This window comes from Monodelphis domestica, chromosome 3 (genome assembly GCF_027887165.1).
Source record: "Monodelphis domestica isolate mMonDom1 chromosome 3, mMonDom1.pri, whole genome shotgun sequence".
Classification (NCBI taxonomy): Eukaryota; Metazoa; Chordata; class Mammalia; order Didelphimorphia; family Didelphidae; genus Monodelphis; species Monodelphis domestica.
Window position 1 is genome coordinate 320,380,217 of NC_077229.1, and position 24,762 is coordinate 320,404,978.

At 36.4% G+C, this 24,762-nt stretch overlaps 1 protein-coding gene across 10 annotated transcripts in view; it reads left to right on the top strand.

Annotated features, from left to right (window-relative positions):
- Positions 1-24,762, top strand: part of SULF1 (sulfatase 1) — a 201,558-nt gene that overhangs the window by 153,884 nt on the left and 22,912 nt on the right. For all 10 annotated transcript variants that reach the window (XM_007487007.3, XM_007487001.3, XM_007487008.3 and 7 more), the window contains 6 exons: positions 1,466-1,616; positions 2,884-3,059; positions 4,698-4,826; positions 5,094-5,150; positions 6,212-6,341; positions 22,342-22,558. In XM_007487007.3, the coding sequence (XP_007487069.2) occupies positions 1,466-1,616; positions 2,884-3,059; positions 4,698-4,826; positions 5,094-5,150; positions 6,212-6,341; positions 22,342-22,558 (860 nt within the window). The remainder of the gene's footprint in view (positions 1-1,465; positions 1,617-2,883; positions 3,060-4,697; positions 4,827-5,093; positions 5,151-6,211; positions 6,342-22,341; positions 22,559-24,762) is intronic.

A 24,762-nucleotide genomic window follows, 5' to 3' on the forward strand; every position in this document is an offset into this window, starting at 1 on the left:
TTACACACACAATAAATAGGAAATAATTACAAGATGGAAGGCACTAGAATTAAAAGGGGTTGGAAAAAGACTTCCCATAGAAGTTGTGATATTGAATAATTAATAAGAAATCACTGTAATATGATTTCATATTGCTATAAAACATTAATTGACTTTTTTATAGATGTTGAATATAAATGTGATTGTAGTCACATTACTGCATATGATGCAGCTTTTATCCAACAAACCCAAACAAATGTTCCAGTCAACAATATTGTATCAAGTTCTCATTCACTTGCTAGGATACTGGAAATGCAGAAATAAAAACAACACAGCCCTTGTTGTTGTGGAGATTAGAGCCTAATGGGAAGGGCAAAGACATTTACCCAAGTGATGTTTGTGATAAGAAAAAAAAGAAGTCAAATAGAGATGGGGGAAGTGTTAAGGAGGTAGACCTACAGAAACCATCATGGAAGAGGTGTCTCCTGAGCTAAGTTTTCAAGAAAAAGAATCAGCAGGGATGTGAAGGGAATCTATTCTAGGCAGAGAATAGGCTACATGCAACCAGGGAGATTGTGGGAGTAGGAGGACATTAGAGAATGGCTGATAGTCAGTTTGGCTTTCCAGACACACAATGTGGAATACGAAATGTAGTCCTAAAAAATAAGACTAAAAAGGTAAGTTCTATCCAGGTTGTGGAGAATAAATATTAAGAAAAATGCATTTTAAAATGAGTATATGTTAATTACAAGTTCTTATTTAAAAGCCAAAGTTGAGATGATTCCAGAGATTTCAATGATGTTTTCAGTTGATGCTTGATTTTAGATTTCATCTTTATCACAAATTAAGCTCCAACTGTATGTAAGGCCCTGGGGTAATGGAAAAACAAAGATAAAGAAGATAAGCTTCCAGACCTCAAGGAGTAGATGGTTTAGGAGGAAAGATAAGCTATGTATATAAAAGCAGAATGTTTTTAAGTGCTGTAAGAGAAAGCTAGATTGCCCAGTGGATAGAGCAACAGGCCTGGAATGAGGAAATTTCATCTTCCTGAGTTCAAATTTGGTGTCAGACACTTATTAGTTGTGTGACCCTGGACAACACACTTAACCCAACTTGCCTCAGTTTTCTCATCCATAAAAAGAGCTGCAGAAGGAAATGACCAACCACTCTAGTATCTTTGCCAAGAAAGCCCCAAATGGAGTAAAAAAGAGATAGGCATGACTGAAATGACTGAAAAACAAAACACAAGATCCAAGAAGGTGAAGAATTCTTCAGGCCAGAGGGATCTGAGTAAACTTCCCAGTGCAGCTTTCAGTATAATTTGTCAACTCCTCTAGGCAAAGAAGACATAGTCTGGAGAAAAAAAATGATGTGTTAGTGATGTTTTAATTGCTTCCCATGAAAGATTATTTCATGACCCTTATTACTGAGTTTTTATAAGTGACTAAATATAAAAATACACTGACTCCTTCCTGGCTATTTTCAGTACTCCCAGTTACAACTATGCACCAAATATGGATAAGCATTGGATTATGCAATACACCGGACCCATGCTGCCCATCCACATGGAATTTACAAATGTTCTGCAGCGGAAAAGACTTCAGACTCTGATGTCAGTGGATGACTCTGTGGAAAGGGTAAGCACACAGAATCCTCAAGGATGTTTTCTAAGGATGTTTTCTTCTGTTTTTTCGCCTGTGTCACCTGCCCTTTCCATCAAAATTGTTTGATTTGTCACATTTTCCTTGCATTTCAGGACACTAATTTGCAAATGCCCTCCCAATTGTCACTCATCTCCCACCTTTTTCCCATTCCATAAACTCTTTTGTGTGTGATTCTGGTGGAATTGAGAGAAGCTGAGCCAGTCACAAAAGGAAGGGAAACAGGAAGAACATATGAACATAAGGGTAGCAGTAACATACTTTGCTTAGCTGATGTATTTTCAAGCTGATGTGTTATAGAAAGGTTTCTTCTGGACCAACAAAAATAACACATAATAAAAATGTAATCACTTGCAAAAATGGTTAAATTTCACAAGTGTTGGTTTACTTGACTCCTTCTCCCAAAGTGAACATATAACAAAACTGATGAGGACAACCAGATCAGCTAAATAGTGGGTTTATTACTGGAGGACAGAGAGCTCAAATGGTATGGACGACATAGTAGAGAAAAGGAATGTTTAAAAAAGGCTGAGGCTGTTTTATTAAAATATCAGCTGGAGGGGTGGGGCAGTTAGGTAGCTCAGTGGTTTGAGAGTCAAATCAGACAGGAGATCCTGGGTTTGAATGTGAGCTAATGCACTGCCTAACAGTATGACCCTGGTAAATCACTTAACCCCATTTCCTAGCCCTTACTGCCCTTCTGCCATGGAACCAATACAAAGTATTGATTTTAAGTCAAGGTAAGGGTTCCTTTATTTTCTTAATCAGCTTTTTGAAGGGCCAGCCTTAGTCAGAAAGACCTAGATTCTAATCCTACCTCTAACACTATATTAATTCAGTAGGAATCACTTTACACCTCTAGACAATTCTTTAAGACTGTAAGTCAAAGGTATCATCATGCAAAATCATGGTAAATTTTTTCTTACTGGAAACTTCCTGTGTTGATCAAATTATGGTTCTCTCTTATCTCCCTACTCAACCTTAAAACAATATTTATAACATAACTTTTAGAAAATGATTTGTGCATATGACAGAAATTGATGGTTTCATATATTACTCTCTTTTATGCTCTTCTTTGTATTTTTAAATGTTTGTATTGGCTAAGATCATGAAATCCATGATGAAAATGAAGGGTTTTTTTTTTTAAGAATGGAGTTTAAAGGGGAGAACTATGGCAAAATCCTTTGGATGTCATGTTATATCATTCCATTTCACTTCTACTTTTCCCTGTGATATATTTCAGCTATATAATATGCTTGTGGAAACTGGAGAACTGGATAACACCTACATCATTTATACTGCAGACCATGGCTACCATATTGGGCAGTTTGGACTAGTCAAGGGGAAATCTATGCCATATGATTTTGATATCCGTGTTCCTTTCTTTATTCGTGGACCAAGTGTAGAACCAGGATCAATGTAAGTATTCTTCTGTTAATGACACAAGTTATCATAACTTTGGCTAATAAAAGTCTTGGTTCCAATTTCCTTTCATCAATAAACATTAGTGTGTTCAGATTGCTTAAGTTAAAAGATAGGGATAAATTTTTTTTTTCCTATCACATTCAAAATAACAAAAAAAGGAACATTATTAATAGTCAAACTCACACTTCTCAGTTTGGTGATTAAATAAAGAAGTTAAAAGGAAAAAGATTATTCAGAAAATGGATTCATGACTGGGTTTAAGTAGCAACAACCTTCATTTGTTTGACTTCACTATAGCCACTTTGTAATTCTGTGAAGTCTAGACCACATATATTTATTTTTTAAATGTGTGTGAATTATTTGAGCAATAGGACACTCTGGGGGGGGGGGGAAGCACTGGGTAGGGATCAGAAAATACTGACTTAAGTTGTCAGTATGTATTAAGCACCTACTATGGACTTAAACTCTATTTCTGCCATTAACTAACTATGTAATCTTGGGTAAGCCACAGTTTCTCTGTCTCAGTCTCCCCTTCTATAAAATGAACTGAAAGGGATGATTAAGGGTAATCCAATACAGTCCCCTAATTTTTCAAATCACTAGCTCTAGATTGATGAAGAAGGAACCCCAGAGGCCTCACAAGTCAGCTAATCTAATTGTCCCATTTTAGAGGTGAAAGAAACTGAAACCCAAGGAAAGTAGACAACTTGTCCAATCACACAGTAAGCACAAGTGGGATGAGTGAATGAAAGCACAGAAAGTTCTCATGATAAACCCAATTCCCATTCTACTATATTATGTTTCTTCCCTTAGGGGTTGTAGATTTAAATGATTTATGTTTGGAGAATTCATGGGGGTTATGTCCTAAAGTAATTGTAAGCACCCCATACTGCCTTAAAAGTGAGTCTCAGAATCTTTGTTTGAGAGATAAAGTGGAAGAGGATCATATTCAACTTTGGGAGAATTTAGTTACCCTTTCACAGAATCTCTGGCAGCTCCATTTAAAAACCCTAGGTCTTCAAGAAAAGTCTTTGACTCAAAGAATTTTGAGAAGCCAGTACACATCCCGCAAAGGCCATATGCTTGACCTTGTCTAGGCTGCTAGCTCCATTAGAGAATGGTGTTAATGAGGCCATGATCTCCTGTTTTGATCCCTTTATGGGTCACTTAACTTTGCTCTATTCCACAAGCCACAGAGTTCAATCCTCACACTAGTCAAATGCTTCATAAATACATCCACTTCTCACAATGGGGTCAAAAAAAGAGCATATGGATATATTCAAGCCAATACTTCAGTACTTCACATGGTTTTTGTAAGAATCAAATGAGAGAACATATATAAAATAGTAGTGTCAAACCCAAGTAGAAATTAATCTCTACACTCTGCATAGTGATTTTGGAAACAACAAATTACTATTATTTTTGCATTTTCATTTATTTTGTAAAAAAAAATTTCCCAATTAATCTGGTTCTGGCCTCAATCAATTAGGAGTTTACCTCCTCTGGTGTAAAGCACTTTATACATCTTAAATTATTACTGCCACTACTACTATGTTATTAGAAAAGCAACCTAAGTTGTTTGAACTCTTGATGGTGGGTGAATGGCTTTATCATCTAGCTGTTCCCTTGCAGAGTGCCTCAGATTGTGCTGAACATTGACCTGGCTCCCACCATCCTGGATATTGCTGGGCTTGATACTCCTCCCGATGTGGATGGCAAGTCGGTCCTCAAACTACTGGACCTAGAAAAACCAGGTAACAGGTGGGTCATTATCCTTTCCTACAACTAGTCTCAGTGTACACTTGAGCCAATCTACTGTGGTACAGAGAAAAAGTCTAGCAAAATAAGGTCTTTCCATCAGTATCATCACAAACTCAGAATTTCTAAGCTATATGTGAATAGTACATTTATAAAGTTACAGTTATGGTCCTTATGAAGTGAGAGGTGCTTCTTTAAATAAACTGTTAAAACAATACATTTGAAATGATTTCCAGATGACAACAGTAAATATTATTGTTTTATTTTCAGGTTCCGAACAAACAAAAAGACCAAAATTTGGCGTGATACATTCCTAGTGGAAAGAGGGTAATTACTGGCTTTGGGGTCCTGATGGAAAACATTCTTAATGGTCAGATCTACCTCTTGGGTGCTTTTTTTTTTCATTTTCACTCAGCAAGGCTGCAGATTTTGTATTCCTAGTCACAAGGTTAAACCATTTCTAATCCTTTTCTGCTGACCAGCAAAGCAAGTTGGGTCCCTCATGACAGCCTTCCAAGAGCTGAATATTCAACAATAAATTCTCTTAATATGGGGACTCAACCTATGTGTTGATTTGGATTATTTTTTGCCTGTAGTTCTTTGTGGCAAAAATGAATTAGCCTTTCTGATCATGACCCTCAAATCACTTTTATGGCAAAATTAAATCCATGCTTGCCTCCTGTCTTGCACTCAAAGCCACATCTCCATTCCTCCACAGTTTGTTTCTTTGAATTACACTTTTAATAACTAAAATAAATTCCAAAATGCAATGGATATTTCTTTATAAAACCTTTTCTTTTCATCCATTTGATTCCATGTTTTGTTCCATTATGACATCAGTTCTCACAGATCAAAGCATTCAAATAATTACCTTTATTAGCAACACACTAGCTTAATAGACTAAAAAACTAAGCACTCTGAATAAAGCTTTTAAAAACTGTTACTATTTGACAAAGGTGACTCTAGTGGGCAACTTTGACATCCCAGAAGTTTTCTATGTTTTTCATCTGAGCAGCTCACCAAATGCTGAACTTGGCAATACTACCTCTTTCCTTTCTTTTTTTTAAACCCTTACCTTCCATCTTGGAATCAATACTCTGTATTGGTTCCAAGACAGAAGAATGGTAAAGGCTAGGCAATGGGGGTTAAGTGACTTGCCCAGGGTCTCACAGCTGGGAAGTATCTGAGGCCAAATTTGAACCTAGGACCTCCCATCTCTAGGCCTGGCTCTCAATCCATGAGCTACCCAGCTGCTCCCAATACTACCTCTTTCAAATAACTTTCTCTTAAGTTCTTTCCTCTTGCTGAGTAGTGAGGTGGTAGGATGGGTAGGGATCATAGGAAGTGGTAAAGACCACTTTTCTAATGCTTATCCTTTTATGTCAAAGCAAATTCCTGCGCAAGAAGGAAGAACCCAGCAAAAATGCCCAACAGTCAAATCACTTACCCAAATATGAAAGGGTCAAAGAACTTTGCCAACAAGCACGTTACCAAACAGCATGTGAACAGCCTGGACAGGTGAGTACAAAGGAATGAAATTTATATTCAACAGTGCTTCATGTTAAAGAAAACAAAAATCTCACCCTCTGCCTACCTCAGGGGAAAAAAAAACAACTTAAAAATAAGAAAGCTCTATACATTTTAAAACTTTTCCAATTGTCAAGCACTTATTTTTTTTCTCCCCCTCTCTTCCATCCATTGTCCATTTGCTGAAAAAAGAAGAAAAATTAAAAACCTTGTAACAAATTATTTAGTCAATCAAAATGGATTCCCATATTGGTCACATCCAAAAATGTGCTTTGCATTCTGCATTTTATTCTGTCATCTTTCTGTCAGGAGAAGGGCAACATTCTTCATCATCAGTCTTTTGGAATCTTAGTTGGTCATTATATGAATTAGGGTTCTGAAATCATTCAGAATTGTTTGTTTTCACAATATTAATGTTCTAGTATACTTGATTCTCTTCACTTCAATTCATTACTTCATGATAGTGTTCCCAGATTCTTTGAAAATGGCTGTCTTTCATTTCTTATAAGACAATGATATTCCATTACAGCCATATATCATATTTTGTTCAACTATTTCCCAATTATGGGTAGCCCCTTAATTTCTACTTCTTTGCCACCACAAAAAAGAAATGCTATAAATATTTTTATGTATCCAAGGCCTTTTTTGCTTTTTAAAAAAATCTCTTTGTGGTATAAGCCTAAGAGTTATATCACTGTTTAAAAGGACATGCAGAGTTTCATAACATTTGAAGCATAATTCCAAATTGCTTTCCAGAATGACTGGGCCAATAACAGTGGATCTGTTTTGCTGCAACCCCACAATCATGTATCATATTCTGTTTTGACAGCTTTACCAGTCTGTTGAGTATGAAGCATAAAATCACAATTGTTTTCATTTTTATTTCCTTAATTAGTGATTTATAGCATTTTTTCATAATATAATAGCTAGTTTGGATGTCTTCCCTACAGAACTACCTGTTCATATCTTTTGTTGTTGTTGTTCAGTCATTTTTCAGTCTAATCAAATTCTTCATGGCCCTATTTGAGATTTTTTTGGCAAAGATACTAGAGTGGGTTGCCATTTCCTTCTCCAACTCATTTTTACAGTTGAGGAAATTGAAGCAAACAGGATTAAGTGACTTGTCCAAAGTCACACAGCTAATAAGGATCTGAGGTCATATTTGAACTTGGATCTTCCTAACTCCAGACCTGGCTCCCTATACATTGTGTCACCTACTTGTCCCCTATGGTCATATCTTTTGGCAGTTTATCAATTGGGCAATGGTTCTCATTCCTATATTTGAATCAGTTCCTTGTATGTCTTAGAAATGAGACCTTCCTCAGAGAATTGTGCTGCATGATTTTTTTCCAGTCATTTGTTTCCCATCTAATCCTGTATTGTATTTGCTTATACAAAACTTTTTAAATCTACATAATTAAACTATCCATTTTATTTGCTGTAATCTTTTCTATCCCTTGTCAAGTCATGAATTCTTCTCTTGTACATCAATTTGAAAATTAATTTCCTTATTGTTCCTCTGATTTATTTATAAGACCTTTTATATCTAGGATATATCCATTTAGAGTTAGAATTTATCTTATTAAAGGATTTGAGATGTTGATCTAATTCCAATTTCTTTTTTTTTAAACCCTTACCTTCTGTCTTAGAGTCAATACTGTGTATTGGCTCCAAGGTAGAAGAGTGGTAAGGGCTAGGCAATGGGGGTCAAGTGACTTGCCCAGGGTCACACAGCTGGGAAGTGTCTGAGGCCAGATTTGAACCTAGGACCTCCCATCTCTAGGCCTGGCTCTCAATCCACTGAGCCACCCAGCTGCCCCTTCTAATTCCAATTTCAACCATACTACTCTCCAGTTTTCTAAACAGTTTTTATAAAATAGTGACCTGGTACCGGGGGTTTCGATGTTTATTAAACACCAGTCCACTAGGTTCATTTGTTTCTGTGTGTTGTGTACATAATCTCTACCACTGATTGATCTCTCTTTTTTATACTATTACCAAATTGTTTTGGTAATTATTTCTTTATTCTGTATCTTGAGTTCTAGCATAGGTAGACCTCTTTTCTTCTCATTTTTGTGCCTAAAGATGAATTTCATTATTATTTTTTCTGTAGAGTAATCTCTTAGTAGTTAGAATTAATTTAAATTTTATTAGCATTTCTTTTCTGTTGGCTCTTCCTACTCATTAGCAAATACTACTTCCCCAATTATTTAGGTTTGTCTAAACAACAAGAATAATGGTTTTAAATCCATTAAATAAAATATGTAAAATTACAAAAGAAATCAATTATATTGAAAACTAGTTATGATTTTTTTAAGCAAGCATATAGGCTGCCAAGTTAAGAATTCCTGCTCTAATTTGTGTGTATATGTAGTGTTGTCTTCAGGAAACCTCACATGTGTCTTTTTTTTACTTAGAAAATTTCAGATAAGCATAGTACACAATCATATAATCACACCAGGCAAGTGACATCATATTACATAAGTAACACCAGCTTTTCCTGTTGGATAGGATTAGCAAAAATAGCTGTCAATTATAGGCATGAGGTGAATGAAATGAATGAAATAGAATGAAAGTGATCATTAGTGCTTAGATCATTAGTGATTAGAAATCATAAATTTCCAAAATTGTTATTTTCCCATGTGGTTTAAAACTGTCATTTCATTGGGGATATAGGGAAGAGTTGGTGGAAAAAAACCTTTCTTACCAAAGCAGATCAGCAACTTCTCTGCAATTTTCAGTCTTGCAGAGTTTCCTGGAGTGCTAAGAGTTTATCGAAGTAAAGTGCCACAGACAGGATTTGAACATAGGTCCTACAAATTCCAATCCCTTTGCCATGTTGTCCTTAGGAAAAGACGATACAATTATAAAAGTGATACCATCAAGAAGCTTCCAGTCTACGTAATACTCACAGCAAAATGATTGTTTTATCAGCTGAAAAGGCTATGTTGTAATTAGACTTAGTCTCTATTTTTGTCAAGGCTAATCCAGATTCTAAGTACTGAGAAGTTAACACACTGCAAGTGTCAAAAATATCTTTTTTCACAAGAGTCACACTGCATTATATTGAGTAAAAAGAACTCCAGATCATTGGGCTTTTTCAGCCAACACACACATACACACACTTAACATACACTAGTATTGGCTAAGAATATAAGGGTCGTGGATGTCATTGCTTATGTGTTATGAGTCATTTCTCATCCAACATATGCATAAATAATCAACTGCATTCTTATCCTGCTTTCCATGACTACTTGCCTCTTGCATACAAGGTTGGCTCTCTTTGAAGTCATAGTACCACAGCTGAAATCGATCCCCTCAGGCAAAGCAGAGGGAAACTCAGACCACATGGAGTTCTATTAAACCATTCATAGGTCTTAATTTTCAGGTAAGTTAGAAGGATGCTTTGACCTAATCAAGGCTTTGACTTTGAGGTCCTCAAATATTCTCCTTGGTAATTAATAGTTTTATACAGTTTTTAAGTTGAAAAGAATTATAGGTATTATCCTAGCCCAGCCTTCATTTCACAAAGGAAAGAAGCTATTCTGAAAGTTAAAACTCTGCCAAACATCACACAGCTATATGGTGACTGAACCAAGATTAGAACCCATGTTCCCTTATTAGGCATCCAGGGCCTTTTATTTGAGGAGGGGTACTCCCATTATTATCCTATTGTGCATAATAAGACCCTATTTTATTTTGCTTCTATAGTTCTCTAGGAAGACTGCTTTTTAAAAAAACCACTTAACACTCAACTTTAAGTACTCTCTTCAATATCAGACATTAGAATTTTTGTTTTATGAGCCAGCTTCTGCAGGAATGGTAATTTACTGTTATTCAGGAGTTTGTAATGTACTGTGTTAAATACATCTCATGCAAATTCATGTTCTCATTACTATTTTAGCACACTAAGTGGTAAGCATTATCATCATTTGGAAATAAGGTACAGTACCTATACTCCAGCATATAATTCTGTAAATGTCTTCATATGCCTGGTGCTGAAATTTTAATACACACCCTAAAGCCCAGCTGTGCTTTAAAAACCAAACAGTGGTGCTCTGCCATTACCTTCCCACTAGCCAGCTGAATGTTAACTATATCGTAAAATTCATTTTGCTCTTTTATAATTTCTTTCTACTCTTATTTTTATCCTATAAACTGCTTTAGTTTATCTCTTGATAAAAATTTCCTTCTGCTTGCTTTATTTCATCATAGATTAGTCCAAATTCAATTTCAGTGGAAGTAGTGAAAGATTATTGATGTTTCCTTTGTAGAAGTCCCTAACTGTGCAGTAAAGCAGTGGCATGTGGGACTGCATGTAAATTATCATTGCAGGGCTTCTAAAATGTGTCGAGATTGTGCTTTACCAAGGGACTGCCATCTCCTGCTAGATTGAGAACCTGAAGAATTCGCCCAAATTGCCTGGTGCCAATAATTCTTAATTCTACATCAGAGCTGCAGAAATCTCTGTGATGAGTTGACTATTGTTTATTTAACCTCTGCCTCTACCAAGTCATTGCTCAGCCAACCTTGTAGGGTCAGAAACCATCCAGAACTTCAGTATATTTCCCAGCAATACTCAAGCCTTAGCTGAAATTACATTAAAACTCAAGATACAACCCCTAACCCAACATCCAATTTTGCAAAAGGTTTTCATTTGTGCTTTATGATGTTAATACTCCATTCTGCTAGATAAATTTTGCAAGAACATCTTTCCTGGGAATTTTTTTTCCCAGAATTAGATCACTCTCAAAAAAAAGGAACCTGATGGTAGCCATGTATTGTTCTGTCTCAAGGAAAAAACTTTGACTGGAGACTTTCAGGGATTTATTCTCTTGACTGCTCTGATTATAGCTGGTTTACATCTTCTTTCTTCTCCTACTCCTAACATGCTGCCTTCATGCAAAGGACATGTTATTGGAGGAACTCAGCCACCTCTCTTCTCCATGTTGTTACTTGCTCTTGTATGGAAGAGAAATTGACAGCATAGCCTCGTTCTTTCCCCTGCTAATCTCATAAGAGATAATCCCATGACTCATTAATATAGGTCCCCTCATGCCTGGCCACCTGGGGGCTGTTTAGTAGACAGGAAGCCATATCATGTTATCTACACCACCCTACCTGTCATTTCCATTCTTGAAAAACCAATAGGGAATTAAAATGTGCTAGGATCCTGAGGTACTTGGCACTGATCCCAGATTGCTTCAACAACATAGAAGCAATGGCCAGGAAAAGCAGTTCAGACAATATGTACACATATGTTTGCATCACCTCCATAATCCTGAATCTACCTCCAAGGCTTCTGGGTTTGAAATCCCATAAATCAGTCACAATAGAACAGTTAACTTTTTCAGCACTTACATATACATAGAAAAATTCCATTTTGTAACAAAATTCCCTTCCAATATAATAGAATATCAAAGCTGGAAGAGACCTTTAAAATCAGTTTATCTTTACCTTTTAGATGAGGAGGAGAGATGACTTATTAACAGTTAGTTAATGACAAAATGAGGGTTGAATCTAGATTCTCAATGATGATAGCACAGCTTTAGAGTTGGAAAAAAAACCATCAAAATCATATATTCAAATCTTCTCATTTTATAGGTAAGAAAATTGTGGCTCAGATAGGCTAAGTAAGTTTGCCTGTGGTCACAAGGCTATTAAGTATTAGCATCAGGGTTGGAAAAAACAGTACTTTCTCCACTATCCCATCCCACCTTGCAATGGTGAGATAAGTTCTACTTTTTAGATTCTAGAATACAATGGAGTTTTTCTTGTGGATTTCAGGATCTAAAACACTGGCTTGAGAATCTGATGCAGATCAACTTAAAGGAACCTTGAAAACCAAATCTAATTTCTTCATTTCATAAATAAGGAAACTGAAGTATAAAGGAGGGTAGGACTTGCCCAAAGTCCCATGGGTAACAAATAGATATTCTAGAACTTGATTATGTGATTAAGGCTACATTTTCCTTCCTGAATCCAGGGTCTCAGAATTAGATTATCTTTGAGCAAAGTTTGGATAACCATTTGTCAGATATGTTGTCAAAAGGATCCTTTTTGAGACGTCATTTGAACTAGATTGATAATTAGTCCCTTCCAACACTGAAATTCTTTGATTCTAATATTCTGGAAGAAACTTTGGACACCATTTGGTTCATCCCAAAGGTGACCGATGGCCTTTTCTGAAACATATGTGACAAGTGGTAATTCAACCTCTGGTTAAAGATTCTCAGTGTGGGAAAAATAACAACCTCCCAAGACAACCAGCTCTTTATACATTTAGATAGCTCTAACTCTTATCCTTTTTTTTAAAGTCATATGTCAATTTATCTCTCTTCAACTTTTCATCATTGCTGCTAATTCTGCCTTTTGGGAACAAATAAAACATACTGCAGAGGAAAGAGCCCTTGGTTTTTATTTAGAGAACCTCAGCACATATAATCCTCATCTCTTTCTACATGGGTGACCATGGAAGCAACTCTCTTCACCTCGATGGCATCATATTTCCTCATCTGTAAAATGAGAAGTTTGGATTTGATGATATCTGAAGTCTTTTCCAGTTTATGAACCTGTGATCCAACAATTCTAAATTGAATCCCAATCCCACATAATGGCCCTTCACATATAGATAAAGACAACTCTTACCCATGACTTTATTTTTTTTAATCTTCCTTTAAGTAAAAAATGGTATTGTTGTTTATAGAATTATGGTTTAAAAAATAAAAATGGTTCCCTAGAACATTGCATTGAATGCCCCTTTGAAACATCTGTGGGATATTTCTTGGTTATTTTGTTAACCCTGTGAGAAGTATTAAGCTTTTTAAAATTGTATCTAAAATCCCTTCCCTTAACCCTTAAGATGTGATTTTTTTTAAGTATTATTTCCTCCAATCTCAAGCTAAGCATCTTCATTTCATTTGATGTGTCCTTGTTTGGAATGAACTCAAGATCCCCTACAATACTGGTTGCCCTTCTGAAAACATGGGGCCCAGAATGGAATCCAATACCCCCATTGTGGTCTGGACACTTTTAAGTGGACATTACTAAAAAGGGAGCATTCCTGTGTATGGGATATTCAGTTTTGTAGAAATCAGCAAACATTCATTAAGTGCCTACTATATTACATCCTCTTTTGTTTATTATTTTAAACACCTTACTTTTCTGTCTTAGTAACAATTCTAAAACAGAATGTCAAGGGCTAGGCAAATGGAGTTAAGTGACTTGCCCAGGGGCATACAACTAGAAAGTGTCTGAGGTCAAATTTGAACCCATGTCCTCCCGACTCCAGTCCTAGCCTTCTATACACTGAACCAACTAGCTGCATCCTTTATTTCACATTTATGTTAATAAGTGCTATATCTTTTCACTGAGTGCTCAAAATGCTTTTTGTTTGACTTTGTGTCATGCTTATTATGGATATAGCAACAATTTTTCTGCTAAAAGAAGTTCAACCATTAATTCAGCTGCATATAATAATGTAAAGGAAGTTAGAATGTAGTTTGTTAGGTGTTGTCTGGTTTGGCTTGAGGATCTATGTTCTCATGAAACAATGACTGTACGTTTGTAAAGGTCAGTTTTATGACCAGCTGCAGAGCATGAATAAAAACACGTATACCCATAAAAGCTGGCTGAAACCAAGAAACTGTTGGCCAGAAGTCTACAGCCTGATTCCAGACCCTCACTGAGCTCTAGTTAAAACTACATTGTGACATAGAGACATTTCTGTGGGCTCTGGCTGCTCTCATTTCACAGAAGGAACTCAGCCTCACTCGTATCCACACCCTCAGGCTCCTTACTGTCAACAAAAGTGTCCACTGCTCACTTTTCCATCCATGCATTCACATTGCTTCCCCTACCTGATATCCTCTCCTCTATTTTCTGTGGTTTCACATTTTAAAACAAATGTTTATTAATACCTTTTGTTTGAACATTACCTATATTGTCTCCTGCATCCCTTCCCATTCCATATGTCTCCTCTTTAAAGTCCTGGGTCAAATTCTTGTCCTCCAGCTCTCACTGACTTACTAAGGTTCTCATCCTGTCTATACCACACTAATGAACACTTCCTTCTATTCTTTCTTTTTTCATAATGTATTGGGAAGAACACTAGAATCAAAGGATTTGATATCAAATCCTATCTCTATTACTTACTAATGTTATGATTTGTGGGCAATCCACTTAGTCTCTATGGGTCCAAGTTTCCCTATCTGCAAATAAGTAGAATGGATTAGATTTTTTTTTCTATTTTAAATTTATTTATTTGTTTCATTAGAATTCTCAGGTTATCTCCCTCCTTCCTGCCTCTCCCTACCCTAAATACAGCATCACTTGCCTCTTTCTTTTCTCCCTCTCCCTTTCTCTATCTCTCACAGACTCTTTCTCTCTCTCTCTCTCTCTCTCTCTCTCTCTTTCTCTCTCTCTCTCTCTCTCTCTCTCTCTCTCTCTCTCTCTCTCTCCATATATATATATATACACATATATATATGTATGTATGTATAAACTATGTCTTATCGTTATTTATCAGTTCTTTCTTTGGAGTTATACATATACAAGTTATCAAGAATATTTCTGTTGCTACATATAATATTCTCTTGATTCTGCTTATTTCTTTATAATTTCATGTAAATCTTTCCCTGTTTTTTTAATTAACCTGCTCATCATTTCTTACAGCATCATAGTATTCCACCACAATCATATGACAAAACTTATTTAGCTATTCCCCATTCCCTAGTTTATGGGCATCCCCTTAATTTTCATTTAAGGTCCCTTCCAACCTACAATTTATATATCTAGATTCCCTACATTATCTAGTAGTTGCTCAATATATTATTCTGATTTGTTAGTCATTAAGCTTGTCAAGATTAAATTACCCCGATGATCATGTAAAATTACTTTTAACATTCCATCCTGATCAAAGATTTTATGGAGAGGCACTCAAAGAAAAATCCAATTCCTTCATTTTATGTATAAGGAAATTGAAGCCAAAAGGAGAGTAGGACTTGTCCAAGGTCTGACAGGTAATGAGTAGACATGCCAGATGCAAACCCAATTTTTTGGTCTCAAAATCCAGTGTTCTCTCCAACTCCATTCTAAGACATGATCTTTTAAAAATAGTTTATATTTTTATTTTTGCATTTTAATAATATTTCCTGATATAATACCTATAAATAAAAGGATCTCCTGCTGGTATTATATAGCTATTTACATTTTTTTAAACCTTTAAAGGAAAATCTCTTCTGATATGCTACTGTCCATCTCTCTTTTTTTTTTTTTGCATACTTAATCCAGATTCCTGGCTGAAAAGCCAATACTCTTCTTCCAGCTTCACTGACTAATCTCCTACCTTGAACTCTTTCCCTCCTTATCTCTACTTCCTGTCTTCCTGGGCTTCATCCAATTCTCAGCTAAAGACCTACCTTCTGCAAGAAACCTTTCTGTAAGAATTACCCTTAAGCTTCGTGCTTTCTTTCTGAGACCACCCCCAATTTGCCTATTGTCTTCTCTGTTAGACTATAAGCTTCTTAAGAACATAGTCTGTTCTTTGTCTCTCTTTCCATGCTCACTGCTTATCACAGTGCTTGGCACCTGGCAGGTGCTTAATAAATGCTTGTTGACTGATCCACTGACAATAGTAACAATAACAATAGTAGTGGTTGTCATCTCCATTGCAGTAGTCATAGTGGTAGTAAGTGAGTAACAGACAATTATATACCTCCTAAAGTTGGCAAAGGGCTTTAGGAATTTAATGTTTTTTTAGGAATTTAATATTTTAGTAACTTTTCTTCCTGAGAAATCACTGCCCATTAAATTAAAGTCAACTAGCACTTATTAAACATATTTTTATTCCATTTCATTCTCATGGCATCCCTGTTGGTAAAAAATGAATTATTATTATTATAAACTTTAAAGAAACCAAGAAAACAGAGAAGTCAAATTATTACCTGAAACTATACAGTTAATAATTGGGTAAAGACAAGAATCCAGTTCTTCTAACTGTTCACTTATTAATCATTCTATAATTTGCATAGTTAGCCAAGTTGTTTAATAATAAATATGATTGCATTGATAAATACATGTCCATATCTACGAACAAAGTATTATTTCCAGTTGAATTTAAGCAATACTTTCTTTTCAATAAAATTCCAGCACAGCCATATAATTATGGCAAACCTTTGAGTTCTATGAAAAATTAGTATCTCAAAACATTTGAATGATAACTCAACTCTGATAAGATGAAATTGGGGTTATACGTAGAACTGAAAAAGTCTCCAGAGGTCAGCTAGTCTAACTTCCCCATTCTCCTTTTTATAAAGGAGAATATTGAGATCTGGGGAAGTTTAGTGACTTAATCAAGGATATATATAATTATCAGATGGAGCTGAGCCTATGTTCTTTAACTTTATCAGTCCAGTGTGGGAGAGACATGGCTACCAACAGTCAACCCACATTTGGAATATTTTGTTCAATTATGTTTCCTGTAGTTTAGAAATGATGTTGTCATTTTGATATATTCCCAGAGAAGGGCAGCCAAGATGGTGAAAGAATTATAGACCAGACCATTTAAGGATGGCCTGGAGAAGAAAAAGATTGCAGCTGTTTTATTAGAAAGTTTTAACATTTGAAAGATTCTCATGTAGAATGGGAATTAGACTTTTTCTGCTTGTTCTGCAAGGTCAAAACAGAAATTGTGGAGTGTTATTACCAAAGACTTTTTAGCTTAATGTGACTAAAAACATCATAATTTGAGCTATTCATAGTAGAATAAGTTTGAGAAGATAATAGGATTCTTCTCTCTAGAGGTTTTTGTCCAGAAATCAGATGGCCACTTATTGGAACGGTTATAGAAAGTGTTCCTAGCGAGGGACAAGTTGAACTAGCTAGCTTCTGGGATCATTTTTGTTTTGAAGTTCTGTGATTCTTTGAGATATTTGTAAAAAGATTTGTAAGTATTTTTACAACTTTTGGTAATAAACCATCCCCAAGTCCTAAGCATGGAATTCTGGAGTTCCCTATTTTTGTTGAGGGCTAGATGATGCATCCTTCAGTAGTCCCTTAGGTTATAACTTTGACATTCTATTCTTTCCTCTCCATAACTCTACATACCCCATCAACTGCAAAGTATTGTGGAGCCATTACTGTCCTACTGAATGAACCTGACATGAACTCTCTCCTTCTCCTCTGTCTCTTCAAGTCTCTAGATTGTGGAAGTTGGGATGAGTAAGAGGTGGATGGGAGGTTTTCCTCTAATAGAATGTTAATTCCTTGAGAATAGAGACTATTTTGTCTTTGTCTCTAGCAACTAGCTCAGTGCTTCGCACATATTAGTCATTTAATAAATGCTTGGTGCATGCATGAAAGAAGAAAGGAAATATGTAACAATATTTAAGAGCCAAAATAGACATTAAAAATTGTTTCATGTAATCCACTCACTTGAAAATTGAAAAATCAATAAATAGATATACAAATGGGTTTAAAAATACATGGAGAGAGAAAGTCATTTGTCCAAAGTCACCCACAGTTGGGATCAGAACCTGGCTCTAAGCCCCATGGTCTTTCTACTATATCAAACAAAGAGGTAACCTACAGAATCATTCATTCAATCCAACCCAAGCCCATCATTCTACACATATTACATATAATTGAATATCACTGGCTCATCTATACTCATGTCCTTCTATATTGCAGGTTTTTAGAGGATAAAATCTATCTCATTGCCACTGGCTTATTATTTTGCCATCTCTCATTCTGGGTTCTAAGACTAAGGTTAAATGCTGCTATTTCTTCATAAATTATAAAAATTACAACATCTAATCAATTAGCATCAATTCACATCTTAATTAGCACTGATAGCCACCTAATTTTGTTAAACATTATTTTTTTCCTAACTCTTACTTTCTGTCTTGGAATCAATACTAAGTATAGGTTCCACAGCAGAAGAATGGTAAAGGCAAGACAGTTAAGATTAAGTGAGTTTCCCAGAGTCATAGAAAGTGTCTGAGGCCATATTTGAAACCAGCACCTTCTATTTTCAGGCCTGGCTCTCTAACCACTTAGCCACCTTAAACATTATTTATTAAGACAACTGGGAAGGATGTCTTTTCCCATAAGTTTTTGCTTCACTTTCTCTCTAGCAAAGTATTCTCCTAGGCTTAAAGAAACATCAGTGATCCTGGATATATCATTTCTCAAACAGTGTATCAAGTGACAAAACAAAGATAAAAAATTATTTACATCAACTAAGAGAAAGATCAAAGCCAGAATGATTCAAATCATTATTGCTATTGTTTGACTTTTCAATTCTAGAAGCATAGTTCCACCATACAGATCTCTTGGTATAGCAGCTGAAGTTTCTCAAGAAAACATTTCTTCCCTAGAGAAAAGTTATATTCAGTCAATCAAGAAAGAATTCTTCTTAACCATCCCTCCCCCTCAGTTTCTCTGAAGTCATCCCAGTTAAAACAGATTCTAGAAGAAAATCTTTTCATAATCTCCTAAACTGACAGACAACCAAATGGTAGCTTCCCTAAGATTCTATTCTCTCATAAAAGTACAATAGTATTTTCCAAAGTTTCTGTGGGAAAGGCTAGTGAAGCTATTGAAACAAATGTAAGAACTCAGCCAATTGCAAATAAGATTTTCAGTCTCTAAAAAATTATTTAGTCTTTTGGGATTCAAAGTTTTACATAAAATATTGAGGTAATAATCGGAATTGCTAAAGCATCCTAGGACTTCAGACATGCAACAAACTTCACTGATTCTCCCTTTCCTTTCCTTTTTTTTCATTTTAACTAAACATACATATAAATCATCAGCATCACTATTCATTTTAATTCAGAATCTAAAATATAGCCTGCCCCAAACTCAGACTTCACTTTTGTTTGGTATAGTTGCCAATGCCAAGGACAGTGCCAGACATAAGGTGTGGTTAAAAACCAACTATTCAGAAAGGAAACACCCTTTTCCTTCATCTGTATCCAGTAGGAAATCAGTGAGGCATTTTGGCTAAGAGTAAAATGCAGACTTGATTTCAAATGGGCCAAGTCTAAAAATTCTACCTACACCTTTGTGTTGAACAGGAATCTACTTGTATCCTTAGCCCTTTCAAGTCAAAGGCCAGGGTGGATTTTCAAGTGCATAGTGGTTGGCGTCTTCATTATATTTTATCTCAATTCAATTCAGCAAACATTTAATACATGCCTACTGTGTACAAGACAAAATCAAGCTGTGTATTTGTCTTCCAAAGGAACCAGGCTCCTGATTTTTCAGCAACAAGGCTGGGCAGATTTCTTTGTCTTCTACACATATGAATCTACCTTAAGTTTTCTCTAGACCTTAAGATTTTTTGAGACTATGAATTGTGTACTCACTATTATTCATGAATTTGTGTGACAACATTTACGATGTGCAACACATACTTTGTGCAGATCTTTAGAGGATAGCCCAGGATCATTGAGAGGTCAAGTGGCTTGCCAAGGGTCAGTCAATCAGTATGTGTGAGAGGAATGACTTGAACCAAGATTTTTCTCTCCATCTTAGCAGGCTGCCTCTTAAAGTACTTTGTCTGTTACCTTAGCAACTTTCTAAGACTATAAACTGCAAAGCAGGCAGAGACCTGAATTAATAAGTTTTCTCATCAGGAGTTGCCTTTACCAATGAAATCATCGGTTAGGGATAAACCCCAAAAAATGCTGCTTTGGAATAAGATTTAATTTGAAGACTCTACTCTGTTTTCATAGGTCTGAAGTTAATTGTCTTACTTACTCCTTTCTTTATAAGATGGAGGATTTTGGCACTGAATGTTCAAAACAATATAAATTCCTTGAGGTCCAAGACTGTTTTACTTATTTTTGCAACATTTGCACCTAGGAGAGTAATGCTGACTTTTTCCATTATTTGAAAAATTGTGTGACCAGAATGCTCACCAACAAAGAGAAAGCAGCAATATTGTCTTGGAACCATTACATGCTGGTTACCACTAATAACTAGCCCTTTCTTTCACCATATCAATCCTTCTCCAGAATAAGAGTTGGAGTTATATAAACAACAGGTCTCTAAGAGGCAATAGTTTCATATTACCTGAATCTCCTCAGGTATTATATTTCACTTTGAGTCCAATTCTATTCCATTCCATTATTATATATATTATATTATAATCATTCCAAATACTTGGGTCCATTAAGCCCTCCAGAACATCATAGAACCATATCTATTTTCTCAGTAACCTAGAGTTTGAATCTAGTCTCTAAACATTTACCTGACAGTCAGAATCTAATACTTCATGATGTTCTCCCTAGGAGTGCTAAGCCATTGCCTCCTATTTCCTGGGGCTACCTGAGTCATTGCCTGCCATATGGTACCCACTGCCTTTTGTCATGAGAACAAAGCCATCTGCCAAATCCCAGAAAGCCTTGTTCCAGAGCAAATTAGTTAAGCTTTAGAAATTGCAAAGCTGTCCCCTTTCTGTAATTGGGCTATAACAACCATAGCCAATTTAAAAGTTTGACTAGTCCAGGTAGTCCATTCTCCCCAGATTCACATTCCACAGATGGAGAAGAATAAGTTCAATAGAGGACAGTCTGGAAGATCCCATGAAATAACTCCAGTGGTGAAGACTTGATTGAGTACACAAGTCTCAAGAAACAGTGGGAAATATTTAAAACTGACACAGTATATTCATCATCCAGGACTTAAGAAAGTATCTGTAGCAAAGCATACTTAAGAGTTAGAAACAAGAGAACACAATTATAGCTCCCCAAATAAGTCTCTCAAGAAGATGGAATATACCTCTCTTAAGATATTGAAGAGGGCAGCTGGGTAGCTCAGTGGATTGAGAGCCAGGCCTAGAGATGGGAGGTCCTAGGTTCAAATCTGGCCTCAGACACTTCCTAGCTGGTCAAGTCACTTAACCCCCATAGCCTAGCCCTTACCATCCTTCTGCCTTGGAGCCAACTCCAAGACAGAAGGTTAAAAAAAAAAGATATTGAAGGGCCTGGTTGTGAAAAGTTGAGGGATGGGTACAAGAAATGGCAAAAGAAAACTTGATCTATTTTCTAAGAGCCAGGATAAATGAAGGTTAATTCTTCCTGTGATATACTCTGATGGCATTCATCTCTATCTTCCTTTCCTGACTAGCATTCTTAATTCTGAAATAGAAATCATAGGAGCTTTGTTTTTTAGTTATTTTTTCAGTCATGTCTGACTCTTTTTGACCTCTTTTGGGGTTTTCTTGGCAAAGAAATTGGAGTGATTTGCCATTTCCTTCTCCAGCTCATTTTACAGATGAGGAAACTGAAGGAAACAGGGTTAAGTGACTTGTCCAGGGTCACATAGCTAGGAACTGTCCAGCTAGAAAGTGACCAGATTTGGATTCTTAATTCTACAGTAGAGAACAAAGGAATTTTTTTAAAGTTGTTTTCTAATTATGTCTGACTCTTCCTGACCTCTTTTGTTGTTTTCTTGGCAATGATACAGGAATGATTTGCCCTTTCCTTCTCCTGTTCATTTTACAGATAGGGAAACTGAGAAAAATAGGGTTAAGTAACCTACCTAGAGTCACAAAGCTTGTATCAGAGACCAGATTTGAACTCAAGAAGATGAGTCTTCCTGACTCCAGGCACCCTAGAAGTAGGGTTTATTTTTGTAAAGGAAAATGAGTTATTGAAACAGCGCTGACAGCTTTACTCCATAGCTCAGTGAATTGGGGACTTATACATACCCCATTAGAGGCACTTTTTTGTCTAGAGCTCCAGATTTATAGATAATTTTTTAGCTTTGGTGACACTTTCCAATGATGTCATTGTCATCTCTATTTGCCCTTGATGGGAGAAACCAATTAAGAAAGATCAGAAAGGAATTGAATTGTTGTAGTCATTTGCCATTTTCTCACTCACTCATGAATGATACTGCCAGCTTTTACCAAAACAAAAACAACAGTCCTAATAAATAACATCTGGAGCTAAGTAAACAGTGTTCACTCTTCCTGATCCAGAAGTGGCAGTGCATTGAGGATACGTCTGGCAAACTTCGAATTCACAAATGTAAAGGATCCAGTGACCTGCTCACAGTCCGGAAGAGGACACGGAGTATCCACTCCCGGGGCTTCAACAACAAAGACAAAGAATGTAATTGTGGAGAGACTGATTATCGTGCAAGCAGAAGCCAGAGGAAAAACCAGAGACAGTTCCTGAGAAACCATGGCACTCAAAGTAAGTGATCTACCAATAACTACCAAGTGGCAGGTTGAAGTCTTTGGAAATGGGAGGGATAAAAGAAGCAAATTTATGTATATAATTGAGTATCTACGTGGCAGCTAAATAAGGCAGTGGAGAGAATGCCAGACCTGGAGTCAGAAGACTCCTCTTCCTGATTTCAAAACTGGTCTCAGACACTTACTAACTGTGTGACCCTGGGCAAGTCATTTAATTCCATTTCTTCATCTGTAAAGTGAGCTGGAGGAGGAAATGGAATGCCACTTCAGGATAGAAAATTCCTACCCATTGATTTGAAAGGAGTACTGCTAAGTCTGATTTTACTTAGCCATAGAGCCAAAGCATTTGCCTTAGTAGGTTGTTAGATAGCAGGCTCTTGCCTCCAGTGGATAACTAGCACGGTGCAATGGAAGCAGAAGCAGGAGCTCCAACTGATTGCTGGTTCTGCTGTGAACAACCTGTGTGACTTCTGGCCGCTCCCTGAAGCACGTTAGGGCTCAGTTTTTAAAGATGTCAGCCTAGATGACTCCTAAAAGAGTCTCTTCTAATTCTAAACCCTATGGTTTAGATAAAGTGTGATAAAGTGTGGAGTCATAGAAAGGAATGGAATTGAAATGAGGAAGTCCTGAGTTCAGATTTGCTTCAAACACTTATGAGCTATGTGGCTTCACCTTGCAATGCCTCAGGAAATTCCCTAGTCTTTCTATACTCGCTCACAGCCAAGTTCCCATAGTAGACTTAAAAATGGGCCATGAAAATCCCAGACTCTTCATAATGGACCTGAATTATAGGAATAGCACCATGCTTGTACTACTAGAGCCTCTCACACATTTACTTCAAATGTACTATCTGATTTGGTCCATTTTTCTGTTGTTTAGATAAGGACAAATTAGTGTTATGTTGGTGGATGCGGTTCAAATGAGTACAATTCAAGAGGAACCCTGTTGAATACTTTAAGGATCACACTGTCTCTGGCCAGCATACGTCTTAATTTTATTAGACCCTGTCTTCTCAAGGAGACATGAGAGCCAACACCAGCGAGACCCCAGTAAAAGGCCAAACCAAGTGCAAATCGAGTACGGACTGTGCATGAATGAGTTTCTGCTTCCATCTAGTGGTAGAATATAGGGAATAACTCATTTTTGTGAAGATTTCCATTTCCCATATTGGCTTGGAAATTCAACACTGTACAGTAATTATTCCTTTGGGCCCAGAATTAGAGACTACACAGTTCTGCCAGATAGTCAATTTCTAGACATTCTCTTTACATATCCCACAAAGCTAGCCAACTAAAACTCTATAGCTCCTTTGCCACAGTTCTACTTCCTAAGATCAGCTTAGAGATAGAGGTGCTTGGTTCCGGTGATTTATAGTTTATCTTCCGAGGCTTGGCAATAAACAATGCTGCATAGTATTTCAGGTCATATTCATTTTTCAGACTGAATCACATGGATAACAAGGTTTAAACGAGTTTTTTTGAATGAAATTAAAATTTCCAAATACCATAGAATGGAATGATTTGGATGTCCCATTTTCTAATGGATGAAATTCTCTAGTGACCCTCTGAGTTCACATTTAGAGTGTGATGGGCTTCCCCTTGAATGGACAGATATTTGTCGATGCTATACATTGCAACCATTGTGTGTCCCTAATATCTGTGCTTCTAGAAATTTAGGCAAATAGTGCTATCTTAGTGTTCCTCAGAGGATCTTCATGAATCTCAAGCATTATTATGTATTTCCTGACTACCAAGCACTATGTTAAACACTATGGATACAAAGAAAGACAAAAAATATGACTCTTCCCCTCATGGAGGTCATCTCCTAAGGACTCAAACAGCCCACCCTATGCAAACAAGATATATGCAATGTAAATGGAAGATAATCTCAGAGAGGAGGTACTAGCAATGAGAGAAATCGAGGAAAGGTAAGATCTGAGCTGATTCTTGAAGGAAGCCAGAAGATGAGGAGGGAGAGCATTCTAGGTGTGGGGGGACAGCTGATGCAAAGGCAGGGAGATGGGAGATGGGATGTGGCATTTGAGGAACAGAAAGAAGGCATGTAACAGGTCAATGTTTCTAGATCACTGAGTATTTTGAGTGAAGTAAAGAATAAGACTGGAAAGGGTCACATTATGAGGGTTTTAAAAGTGAGGATTTTTATATTTAATATAATATATTATCATTATTTATACAATAGTAA